The sequence below is a fragment of the Haliotis rufescens genome, unplaced genomic scaffold, assembly GCF_023055435.1.
Source record: "Haliotis rufescens isolate VD_foot unplaced genomic scaffold, xgHalRufe1.0.p SCAF_58, whole genome shotgun sequence".
Classification (NCBI taxonomy): domain Eukaryota; kingdom Metazoa; phylum Mollusca; class Gastropoda; order Lepetellida; family Haliotidae; genus Haliotis; species Haliotis rufescens.
In genome coordinates, this window is record NW_025964312.1 from 1,015,367 (window position 1) to 1,029,319 (window position 13,953).

Genomic DNA, 13,953 nt, shown 5'->3' on the forward strand with positions numbered 1-13,953 from the left:
ACTGAATTGTTTCGAGTTCTGCCCTGTAAAAGGACATGATTACGGCCGGACAGACGGACAGACGGACGGAGAGATCTAGACAGAGAAGTCAACAAGGCGGAGCAAAAGGCATCGCTTGAAAAACTCGACGCTTTTCCGGACACTTTCTAGACGCTCACCAATTAATCAATTTTAATGATTTTTTCGTCGTTTTTTCCGTCCAATGACCATATACGGAAAAAACGACGTTTTCGTGTTTGTAGTGAAAGCTGAAACCTCTAGAAGAGGTTGTATACACTTTCAAATTGTTTTAATATTGATAAATTGAAAAATTCCGATAGAAGTTAACGATAAGGTGGATATAATTCTGAAACAGTTTTTTTTTCTCACAATTATGAATTCTCATGTCTTTATCGAATTCATCCAGTTCCAGCGCACAGTGAACGAATTTTAAATATACAAAACTGACAAGCTGGATGCTTTCCAATGCATTTTAACCTTATAACAGTAGCAAAGTTCTGACGTACTGTCACTAAGGAATGACAGTTAACGTCAACTGATGAACTCTTGAAATAAAAAAAATTATTTCAAAATTATGTACTCAGAATGGTAATGGACAATAATACACTCAGAGACCGACCATTTGGTATTTGTGTTTCCTGCATGTTTTAAACAAATATTGTCCCAGAAAAGGCTTGAAATAAATAAGTGTGCTTTGGAATGTTTTAAATAATACAGTCAGGCGCAGAAAATATTTTATTTTCATGTGGTTCTTTTTCCAAAATATGTTTAGGCTCACAGTTAAAAAATATCTATTTTTTGCAGCTGTTCCTGAAACAATATCTACTCTTCATACAAAATCCTAGGCCTCCTCCAAAATATCAAATGGTTGGTCCCTAAGTCCAATTGGATATCAAATACCGCAACTCTCAAAGAATGAAGCATTTAAACTACGTTGGCAACCCTGGGAGCTTGCTTCTGTAGTCAACGCTTGTTGACATATGTGATATCAAACGACAAGACACTTCCTAGTAGGACAGATTGGTTAAAGCTTTACCTCGTCACCCAGAAGACCCGGCTCCCGAACCCCATATAGTCACAATTGAATCCCTAGTCAGACGTCGTGGTAAAACCATGCTCAAACAGTCAGTTTATGAAATTGATGTTTTTCTGCTTTCAACACATTTTCATTTATTATTATTATTATTGCTGATAATGGGTTTATCTCAAATAAAAGATCGTCTGTATCAAATGACAATCTTAATATGTGTGGTGAATTCATGAAGCGTAAAGCTTTATATCCTAATGTTCAATTACCTAAATTTCTTGATTTCAGATATGTCCCTAAATCCCTGGAAAGAAGAACAGCTGCTTTAGTAAGGTTGATTTTCTCTCGATGATCTGAGGATTGTGATCCCTTGATGTCAGGCGCTCAACGTTGTATGCAACCTACAAATTTAAAGGCACATTATCCTTTGACATTATATTATATTATATAGGGAAATGGCTCACTATTTTCCTTAGATACGACAAAGGTTGCAATCTATAAATAGAACTAATACATGGTTACTTAGTCATAGATACTATGATTTGAACGTGTATTGGGATGCATTGTGGATTTAACTTTTTTGATGAAAGTGAATAATGCAGACATTTCTTGAATATATCCGACCTAAGTGTATAAACCTCACACCTCCTCATTCATCGTTTGTGGTCTCATAAACAATGTGACGTCTGCAATATGACTAACAAATTGTTATTTGGGGAACAGATTTCGCCGAACACAAAGCGTTAATCATGACGATCCACCCCAAGCAGGATGCCCTTTTTCCGCAAAACCTGTTCTAAATTCTTTCATCGCCATAAAGCTTTAATATTGCTGAGTGCGGCGTTTAACAACAAAGAAAGAAACAGACGGCCAATCATCAGGACTTATTCCCTATGAAATCTGGGACAAACGGCCAATCACATAGCAAATCAACCACGCAGGGTACCTGGTCTTTCTGAGCGTATGTTTTGGAAGCGTAGAAGCGTATGTTTTGATGTAAGTTAGATTTGTATGGCTCCCTTATCAATACAGATAAACTCATATATTTAAAAGTCAGACTCACTTTAGACATCAAGTTGTCCAAATCGTATTGATGGGCATACTTTGTGAATACATTCACAAGACATTCAATGAAATACGATCCATCATTTTCATCCCTCACTGCCACGTAACCTATAACAGAAACGTGATAGTTGCATCCTTCTGTGTGTGTACACTGACTTACATCTACATGTGCAGGCGTGACAGTCACACGTTCGTGATACTACATTTACGTGATACAAATCATAACCAAATAGTGCTATTATATATGAACATTGAAAATCAGTGATGAAACCAGGTGTCCCGGAAAGGGTAAGCACGTCCTGCACTACAGGTACCGTTGATATATTTCTAAGAGGGCTCTGAAAATATCAAGAGTAGCATTCTTAATATTTACGTGAGAATATGAATATGAGTAAGAGGTTGGAACGCCGCGTCCAGACAGCATTCGTACAAAAACCTGAATAATCGTACATAAGACCAGTGGCAGGGAGGACTGTTGGATATTTGAAATGAGAGGATGAATTTATAGTACTTGTCAGTGCTGAAGTGTTCACAGGAGGAACCAAGTGTACTATATGTGAACATGGCGTAAACCAAACTCCTTCAGGCACTCCTTCAAATGAAATTACAAAATCATGGGTAGCCATGATTGGATATACCAGGCACGGTTGCTGAGGTCCAGTAAAAGTTCGCTTCTGGGTGTAATTTGGGTTGTTTGCCAGTAGTCAACGCGTGCAAAGCCGGACCTGAGAAAAAAGAAATTACTGTTTTTATATATTTCAACGGTTCCTTTATTTTCAGATGTCAATTATGACAAATTATCTTAATTGTATAGAGGGGTTAATATCATACATTATTGCAATTAGGGATTCACAATTATAGATTTGTAGCTCACTCGCCTTCCTGAGGTAATTTGCCTGGTTTGTCAGGCGTCACATCGGGCGAAGTCGGATCTGAGAGAGAAAGAAATTACTGTTTTTATATATTTCAACGGTTCCTTTATTTTCAGATGTCAATTATGACAAATTATCTTAATTGTATAGAGGGGTTAATATCATACATTATTGCAATTAGGGATTCACAATTATAGATTTGTAGCTCACTCGCCTTCCTGAGGTAATTTGCCTGGTTTGTCAGGCGTCACATCGGGCGAAGTCGGATCTGAGAAAGAAAGAAATTAGTGTTTTCTTATTTTTCAACCGATCCATTGTTTTCCGGTGTCCAACATGACTAATTATCTTGATTGTATGGAGGGGTTATTATCAATGCATTGTTGCAATAAAGGATTCACAATGATATATTTGTATCTCACATGCCTTCCTGACAAGCTTGAATAAAGAACAGCTTCGGTTTTTCCTTGTGAAGTATCAAGTGTTCATCCAAAAAGATATTCTTGATTTTTCCCATAGACACAAATTTGCCATCTATGCCGATTACGCCACCTTTTATGCCATGTGATAAAATGGCAGTAGCAAAGCAGCGATAGCCCTTCTGTTCAAATGCTTCGACTTGTTGCACAAATTTGTCCATTATGCCCTGAAAAGAGGGAGCACTATTAACGTGGTTTTGTCACAAACTGTGCACAGCAAACAGTTCATCAACTAGAAAAAACAAATTTCAAAGTTTTAGACACCTAATGAATATGTAATCAAATTATATACTTAAAGGCTGAATTCTAAAACATGGTCAAACTATGAGCTAGTCGTTGACCTGCAATATAAGGTTTACCAAATGTCTGTTCTGTTTTTTTTACATTTCATTATCAAACTCAACTTGTGAAGAGGAAGGTTTCGAGAGAACGTTTGAAATGGCCTAATTAACAGTTCATTCTATATATCTCTATTTAATGTTGCTCTAGGTCAGGCATTAATGTGATAAACCCAAAAGAGTACCACGTGTCAATGTTACCGTTAGGAAATGGCTTCTTCATTGGTTTTAAATGTTGAAACAGAAGGCTCGTATATCGTAGTGTTAACAGTATTTTTGCATAAGATCACTCATTATGCACATGTGAGATTTGTGACCGGTGATACATGAACGCAATAAATGTATATGAACGCAATAAATTATGTATCCATCTCTCAATAAAACTATAAACTCAAAGCAGTACCTGAGCTGTCAGATTGTTCTCCGTTTCAACTTTAAATCCAAACTTCTCAAACAATGTTTTCAGAGACTCTGCGTCTTTACAACTGCTATCTCTGTTGGAATATTTTTTGGAATCTGTAAATTCGTAGTTGTTGATGATGAACAGGAGCCCTTTTTTATCGCCACTCATGTCATAAACCTGTAAATAACAACATGAAGAAGCAACCATTATGTGTTTCCATTATGTTTAAAGATTTTGTAAGGGCAAAAGAAATGTGGTTAAATCGTATAGGTCGTCGCATGCCGGGTTGACTTGTCCTAAAGTTATTTGTATATATACATTCCTGTATATGCAGTATGGGTCATATTACCCGTGCTCATGGGTTTCACCATATTGGTAAACGTCTGAGTCCTGCATCTGTTTGGATTTCCTTCCAAATGAAAGTTAAACGCAGAAACCGGAATACTGTTGAAAGCGACGTTAAACCAAACACACTCACTCATACATGGATTGTGGTATATATCTATCTTGACTTATCTGGGCGATCATGGACTATTACATTACAAGAAAAAAATCATGTCATTATAGTGTAAACAAGAGGCTCGACAGGACCGAGTAACAGTTACAGGTGTAAAGTACTTACGTTTGAGAGGCGTTTTGTTTTCACGTCATTAGGGTCACAGAGTTTCACCTGAGCTGCAATCAAGTAGCAAATATAACAGTTAATATTAATATAATATTTCCGAAAATGAAATATTTGTTCTTCCACTAATATACACTCGTGAATGGTGTTTAATTTTCTTTTAGAAAGTAAAGTTCATTTCAAAATACTTTTCAAGTATGTATTTGTTACATCAGTCAACCAATATAATGTTCCCTTATACTGAAAAGAATCAAATCTGTTTTCGTGAAACATATTTTAACGATACGAAATTTAACTGTTTATTTCATAAATCTGGTGAAAATACTCATAAAGTAATTCCTGTACTATACAAGTTTCTTTTTCTCCATTCTATCGGAATGACAAAATGGTCTCTATCGACTCAAACAACCAAGAGGTACTGTGCCTAGGTTGCAGGCGCATCTGTTTTATTATGATACTGCAATAAAATATGTGTATAATCAGTCTCTATTATCTGCCAAACCAGATTCCATTGGGTATAAAATCGGGCAATATAGTGGTGTAAATTATGTGAAGGGATCATTGAAAACCGGGAAATCATGTTTACAACACATGTTGAACTTGGAAGACACAAAAATATCATTACAGAAAAACAACAATTAACATGCCAGTTTCGAAAGACCCTGTTGGTAGCGAGTGTTGTCAGAAATGATTTTAAGGCGTTTTTAAGCCAGTATTATCAAATTCTCTTCATTTGTTGTGCATTTGTGCAGAAACAACAAAACAAGAAGTAAAAATACACGATTTATTATAAAACTTGGCACAAATTGGGAGCTGGCTCGGTTGTTGCTTATGAATGATATAAGTTTTGTAAGATTGGTTGCAGGGGCAAGCCGGCCTGGACAACCGTGAGGAAGCAGCTGATTGTAGGGGCAAGCCGGCCTGACAAAGAGCTGTGTGTGTGCAGGGGCAGTAGCCGGCCTGCGAAGAGGGATATGAATTATGATTGGAATGTGAAAATGAATTGGGGGAGATTATGAAATAAAATGCCAAAGAGGAAAGAATGAGGTATGAATGTTAAGCAACAGCCGGCACAACTCCGAGGAGGTAGCATGGGGTGGCCGGAGGGCCGAGAAAATTGGTGAAACATGGCGGACGAAGAACTGAGAAGGAACATAGAATACGCATGCGCAACATGTCGGAAATAATAAAGACCGTGATGCACCATGAATTAATATTTAAGAAATGGTTCCTGCGAATTATTAATAGAAATGTACAAGATATAGATGCTGAGATTACATATTAATACAAGAAAAAGATAATAGTTGATGGAATACGTAAGTATATTTAGGATTACGATAAAATTGTGAAGGTACATTATGTAGCTGTGAGACAACGGAAGTAAACAGCGTATAAAAAATAGACGGGATGTGAGGTAAACCGTGCTTGGATCTAACATAGAAAATGTTAAAGTAATTATGCATTGATGGATTAATTTAGGAATAAGGCAAGTGAGTAAAAGGGAATTAAAGAAATATTTAGTGGAATAATATTACGTAATGAAGGGTAATAGCTGATAAAATCGTAAGAGTAGGCAGGGAGGTAGTGGTACTTATTTCTGCACAAACAAAAATATTAAATTTACATTTTGTGCAGAAACAACAAAACAAGAAGTAAAAATACACGATTTATTATAAAACTTGGCACAAATTGGGAGCTGGCTCGGTTGTTGCTTATGAATGATATAAGTTTTGTAAGATTGGTTGCAGGGGCAAGCCGGCCTGGACAACCGTGAGGAAGCAGCTGATTGTAGGGGCAAGCCGGCCTGACAAAGAGCTGTGTGTGTGCAGGGGCAGTAGCCGGCCTGCGAAGAGGGATATGAATTATGATTGGAATGTGAAAATGAATTGGGGGAGATTATGAAATAAAATGCCCAAAGCGAGGTAACAACCGAGAGCCCCCAATGAATTGTTGTGCATATGTTTAACCAGCCATAAAATCACGCCCATCAAAACAGAAGATCGATGGACATTTTGCCACTTTGAGGAATTTATGCGAAATCTGCAATTAACCATCAGTGCCCACTTGCACGAAGCGATCTTAGCGCTAAGACTATCGTAAGTAAGCCTAAGTATGGGAGTTACGATCATCTTAGCGCTCAGATCATTTTGTGTACGTGGGCCCTATAAAAACTGATACCTTGTAGATGTTTGTTTGTTGTTTAACATCGCACTCAGCAATATTCCAGTGATTGACTTCATTAGTATCCATCCGCCCAATTGGGATGCGATGACATGCATCAAACAAGTCAGCGAGTCTGACCACCCGATCCCGTTAGTCACCTCTTACGACAAGCATAGTTGCCTATTCTAAGTAGATGTAGATTATCCGATAGACATAATTAGACATGTGGACGGCACCGTTTCGAGTATGTTGCTCTGTCCTCATGACAATAAATTGATGTTTCCATCGTGTAACCAGGATTTTGTGGCAGTAGCGGGGTTCGGACTAAAAGGTTTCAAGTCAAGAGCAACCTGATGGAAGTGATATAGGAGAATATAGGTTTTTATTCTGACAAATATGATATCAATTTGTGTGGCACTTTACCTCCAAGTTTCAAATTTTCGATGCGCCATGTTACATCCTGTTCCTTTTGCCATTTAATATAGTCCTCAATCCTTCTCTTCGTTCTCGTTTTGGCTGATGGATCCCAAAGTAAGGGTTCAATAGATGCCAGACCTGATAAGTTTGGAAGTCCTTTTTCAGTGCACAGGGGGCGAATATAATCCTTGGCCTCTGTGATACGAATTTTCACAATTAGTTCGTCTTTAGTGAATTTTGCTACCATGTCGTTGGTTGTATTATGTGTTTGAACTACTAACACAAGCCAGCATTGTGTGGCAATTTTCTCAGGTTTCTCAAGAAGACTTCCGCCAAAACACTCGTCTGTCTGCAGACGGACATCAAGGTTTGTTTCCTCAGTCATTTCGGTTAATATGTTAAAAGCTTCCTCCTGGTCGTCCTCCGCATATATTAAAGCAACATCATGCGTTCTTCGCAAACACCAATCTAAGTCAGGCTCTTCGGAAGGTGGAGGATTTGGACTGCTGGGTGGAGATGATGGCACCGGGGGGACCTCAAAGTCAAACTCTTCCATCCTTTTCTTTCACTGCAAAAACACCAACAAATGTTTGCAAACCCACGTTACGGTTGATATCGGTATAAATATCAAAAATATCAGTGTATTAGACTCCCATGTAATGCTCCACAAGGAATGAAATGTGTCTAGTATGCGTATATGATATGATGTAAGTATATTATGAGAATGCAACGCGATAGGGATGTAGTGAGTGAGTGAGTATGGTTATACGCCGCTTTTAGCAAAATTCCAGCAATATCACGGCGGGGGACATCAGAAATGGGCTTCACAAATTGTTCCCATGTCGGGAATCAAACCCGGGTCTTCGGGGTGACGAGCGAACGCATTAACCTCTATGCTACCCGACCGCTCCCGATAGGGATGTAGGTAGGTCATGCAGGTGCATGTAGATGTGCATGTGCTTACAAAATTGGCTCACAATCCGGAAACACATCTGTATCAACATCGACTTTTTTTATCAACGCCACACGCATTAACAGCAGTGTAAACTCCTCGAATATTTGCAGTTTACACTTTCTTCATTTTATTTCACAGACATAGACAAGGGAGATAACTCATTGGTAACCTTTGAACTCATACATTGCTGGATATTGTGTTTTTTCAGAATGCTGAACTACACTGGTTCTATACATGTCCGTACACTATACATATGTATTAAACTCTGTTATTCTATTAACTATCAAGTTTAGTACTACCCTGTGTTGACATGGCAGCAAACGCGCTATTGCCGGCTCTCTTGTAAATACTTCCTTGTTTCGTTTTAATTTTCATAGACGGGACAGAAATAGCTGTGTAATGCTATGCTGTGTGGATTAAAGTAAATTTACCATCACCCGTCATATGGATGTCTATGGTTGAACTCTCTCCGAGGCAGGATAACCTTTCAGGTCAACTGAACGTGTATTAAGAATCACAAATTGACACTACTGGGTGGGACTACGAACACGACATCACAATCTTAACTATGAGGCGAAATCTGAACTTAAAGTTTACTTCCCAGAAGAGGATCTATACATTAATGTTATAACAATGTGAAAGGTGCTTCCCATAAAATAATAGTACGTACATAATCACCTTATTGTATCCGTAATGAAGTCAAACCTCTCGTGTGCAGGGCGCCTGTCATATGTAGGTCAATCTACAAGCCTTCACGGTGTAACGACGCAGCGGTACATCTCGTGAGCTCGAGTGGGGGAGGGCTCCTATGTGCCGTGTGCCGGGAGCCACAAGGAAGTGCCAGTAAGCGTGAACCCAGGGGGGAGTTAAGTTACATAGGGGACTGGCGGCAAGTCTCCCTCGCCAGATCCCTTATTACGAGGCTGTAGAAATACGGGACGCCCCTAACTCACATCTGACTCCACAACTCTCACGCCGACTTCATGAGATAATTAAAATATTTTTTCAATGTTCTGCACTTTTTAATATAAAAATGCATGTAGTGTTTGTCAGAAAAGTTAGTTACATAGTTTACTTAATCAATTCTGGTTTGTTTACGGTAGACGAATTTATATGACCATAGTGTCATTGCCAAACCCTTCAGTCAATTCTAATTGATCCAGACTGCACAATGTCGGGGGAAATCATCATTACATCTCTGTAGTGTTTTGGTACTTTTAACAAAGGCGAAAATATTGCATTAGTGTGTCGCATTATGTATGACGAACAATACACAATACATTACTAAAAATACAACATCTGGCCGATTCAAATAACGGGGATTGCTGATTGTAACAACCTGTAAATACCTCCCATGGTAGGTGAGACGCCGTTTATGCTCCTGATTAGAATCGGTCGTCAGCAACCAATGCATGTCGTAAAAGGCGATTAACAGGATCGGGTGGTCAGGCTCGCTGACTTAGTTGATGTATGTCATCTTATCCCAATTGCGTAGATAGATGCTCATGATGTTAATCACTGGATTGTCTGGCGCAGGTTCGATTATTTACAGACGCCGTCATATAGCTAGAATACTGCTGAGTGCGGCGTTAAACAACAAACAAATCATCATTTATCACCATGCATTTGGTGAAGTCTTCCGTAAGGACGAGCGCAGGATTCTCTGGAATGCTGAGAACACCGCAATCTATGAGTACAAAGCTTTGGAATTCCCTTTGCCTCCAACATTTGAGAGAATTACCCTTTCGCATCAGCATTGCAATTGCGCATTCATCCAATGGGCTTTTGACGTTCAATTTTTATTGTGTTGTACAGTGGAATATCTGCTTCGGACTTCATTGCGTCATTGTTTTGACATCCAGGTGAAATGAACGTTTTACTTATTGTAGGGCCGAAAGTGAGTCTGATTTTTACAGAGGCCTGCGTTAGGAATATTATAAGAGAGGGTAACAAATGTAAATAGAAACAAGATTCAAAGAAGCATTATTATGAATCATAGTATATTCGGCACCATTGATATCGCCTTGTATTACAAATGCTGATTAGTTAAAGTCCTGTCTCGACAGATTCCACTGTGCACGGTAATATTTGTAAATGTGATAGGTGTGAAGAAAATATGTCCATATTAGCGATAGGGTAGCTTAGTGTCTCAATGAACGCCGAAACTGTCGAGTTCGATTCCTTACATCGGGGTAATGTTTCGTTTGAAGCCCATTCCTGCAGCCACCCGACGCCGTGATGTAGCCGTTGAAGCGTATAAAACCATACACATGCATTAAGTGCACACAAAGAACTCAAACTTTGGGGTGCATGATAACAAAGACATTTATTCATAACAGAATAATAAACACATATAATATATCCATTGTAATCAAAAAGGTGTGTTAGGTATACTTGCTTCAAATAGCTTCACCAGCAAATATTAACACACTCGGGATACCGTGACACTCAATCAACCGAGTCACCGAGTCCGACCACCCAGTCCACGTAAGTCGCCTCTTACGACAAGCACAGGTTACTTGAGGCAACGCCTACTTCTTTAACTCCCCATAGGGTCACATCAACATTTAAGGCCATTAATACATTTATATTTGTTATTCAACGCCGCACTCAGCAATATTCCAGCTAATGACCACGGGTCTGTAAATAATCGAGTCTACACCAGACAATCCAGTGATTGACATAGTGAGCATCGATCACGCAAATGGGATACGATGATATGCATCCCGTTAGTCGTCTTTTACTACAAGCTGCTGAAGACCAGTACTAACCCTCGCGTTCTTTGGGTCGTGATTACATAATTAAGAAAGTATTAGATATAAACACAGAGCAAGTAGCACAAATGACACAATTATTCAAATGAACAGTTCAGTCATTCACGTTGCCCTAGCGACTGTCACTTCCGTCAATTACACATACGTATGGAAGTTCCTGCAGACGACACTGAACTGAACTTTATATACATTTGATGGCTAATGGTGGTGTTAGACTATATGTACAAACATATATCTACAAAATTGAAAATATGGTAAAGAGTAAACTAAGTGAAGAGCCTTTGACTTTAAGTGAAGTTATTCATGTGTTAGGGGTGTTCTGTAAACGTCAGATCTGAGAATAAGTTTGTCGGCCTTTGACACAGTGCATGGGTTGCGTTTGTCTGGACTGCTTGAGTACTCAGCTCAATGATGGCTAGTTTGCCACTGGGTGAGTGAGAAGATCTTTTGACCCCAGCAGTGATAACTCACCGGATGCCTATTGTGTAAGTTCTATTCTTTGAATGACATTGTTATAAACTTGTTACAGCTGCTGCTTAATAAACCGTAAGGTGCAATATATAGTTCTTTGTATTGTATTTATATTCAGGTTGGTATTTCTCCTATTCAAAGTGTGCAGTGAGGCCTTCTTATTCTTGATAGTAATTTTGGAAACAAAAGTGCTAAGTTTATGAACACACAAATGTCATTTTAGAAAGTGGTCCTATGTCACAAAGGTTATATTTTGGATGACACTTTCTTAGTAAAGTTCATAGCTTTCGGCCATGGGAGCTGTGCCAATTTACACTTGTCAGAACGGTACACAAAGTACGTGATCTAGACTACCAGTTGTCGTACTTCCATTTTTGCGGAAGCCTCGGTGGCTGAGTGGGTAATTAGATAGGGACTCAACCAAACAAAGTGCGAGAATTTGTACTATACTAAGAAGGTGTCGTCCCAAATATGACACTTGTTACATATGACCACTTTCTGAAATAACATTTGTGTTTTAATGTGTTGTTTAGTTTCAGTTGTTTTGCTTGTACATTCCAGGAAGTGGGCAGTGTTCCCATATTTATAATGTATTGATTACAATCTAGTAGTAAATAGGGTTCATACACGACTTTTATATTTAATTTAGTACCATGAATTGCACACTACATGTTCTTAATTTGCTTTTTTGACAGGTTTTCGTACAGGTATGCGTCAGCTGATATAAACGGAAATATTCTGGCATAATTAATAGAGACTCTTCTTGAAAGCATATCGAATGAAGTTCTCTTCTTTCCGTTGTATATCATATGCCTTAAAGGACGTCTAATATTGACAAGTTACAAGTATTTGTTCATTGGAATATTTAGCTCTCTTTCACTTATCCAGCCTTGTAATAGGTGGATAATCTGTCAACTGTTTTACGCTAATTTCTATTAAACAAGTTTTCTATGGCCTTCCACTAAGCACAAACATCAAATATTTAATATTCAAACAACATATCTTCTTAATGTCACTCACTCATTCACTCAAATATCAACCTTTCACTCACTCTTATATCAACCCGGTCCTCATTTTTTGTAATAGATATACTCTTATATACTCATAACGCTTTCTCTTAAATAAGCGCATATCCAATCTGTCATGAATCTGAAACAAAATAACGTACTAAAAGTTACATACATGACAATTGGACAAACTTGTAACTACATACGTGTATGAACAATTGGTTCAAAATCCATTTACAGCGTTGTTAGATGTGGCAAGAAATATACTACAAATAGACCTATACATGCATGTATGTAGGAGAATTGCTCACAACTAGGCAATATGTTTATTTGCGCTTCTCAAAACTGTTAACGTGGCAAGCATTAAATATTTAAGTCAAATTTCGAGATAACGATATGTAATAGCATGTCTAATTAGACATATGCGGGTAAATTTATATGTATTTGTATAGGCGGTCGCGACCACAGACAAGGTTCGACATATCGGTACATTCGACAAAACAGGGTTCGAGTATACATGTTGAAAATGCAAAAGTAGTATATTTACACAAAATGGTTTCAACGAAGTGACAGTTATTTAAGGATTACATGACTTCGACCTGCATGTCCTCGGCATTTTCTTTCTTCTTTAATATGCTGACAAATCCTTTCATTTATTATTGGTATACTGATATCCACGAACATCACACTCACTCACTCACTCACCCACTCAAGAATTTCATACCTGTGTGCCTTGTTTCGAAATGCTTTCTGGCATGGTAGAAAATGAAATCTTCCACCACTTTGAGGAAATAGTCGTTCCTGAAAAATATATGAATCGAGTGACAGCAATTTTTGTGATGGCTGAAGCCTCATGTTTCTGTCACCCGTACAACCATTAGGACAGAACTATGTATTACAACTTACAATCATCAGTCACATACCCTGGACGTCCAAATTGTAGTACAGCATCGGGTAGTATCAGATTTCTTTTTGTGATGTCAAAAAGTCTGAAAATGCAAATTAAATAAATCACTACATCATTTCTGTATATTTGTTGGTAGTGCATGCCGTAAAACTATCGGTCAGTTGTGGAAACAAAGCTCATTCGTTCTTAATACCCGCTTGATTCTTATATAGTGATGACAAACAAGCAGAAGCTTCTTGATGGAAAAATAAATATGTTCCTTAAGTTTATTTTATCCTATTCTTACCTTGGACCTCTTGTCCTCGTCACCAAATGTGTCTCCATGGACTGCATCAGTATGGCATATCCCTGAAAGCAGTCATTCTATCATTAGGTCATGTCATGTACTCTCAGTATAAATTTACGTGTAAAAGTTTGGATCGAAAATATCTTCATTATATGGGCATATCCGCTTTA

General features: G+C 38.2%; 1 protein-coding gene across 1 annotated transcript; it reads right to left on the reverse strand.

Annotated features, from left to right (window-relative positions):
- Positions 1 to 221: 221 nt before the first annotated feature.
- Positions 222 to 9,124, reverse strand: LOC125374491 (caspase-3-like). Its single transcript, XM_048385391.1, has 8 exons — positions 9,017 to 9,124; positions 7,390 to 7,951; positions 4,804 to 4,856; positions 4,182 to 4,358; positions 3,388 to 3,607; positions 2,731 to 2,817; positions 2,091 to 2,200; positions 222 to 1,428 (listed from the first exon to the last, which is right to left on the reverse strand). Exons 2-8 carry the CDS (start codon positions 7,937 to 7,939, stop codon positions 1,324 to 1,326), a joined length of 1,302 nt encoding a protein of 433 aa, XP_048241348.1. The 5' UTR covers positions 7,940 to 7,951; positions 9,017 to 9,124; the 3' UTR covers positions 222 to 1,323.
- Positions 9,125 to 13,953: the final 4,829 nt, after the last annotated feature.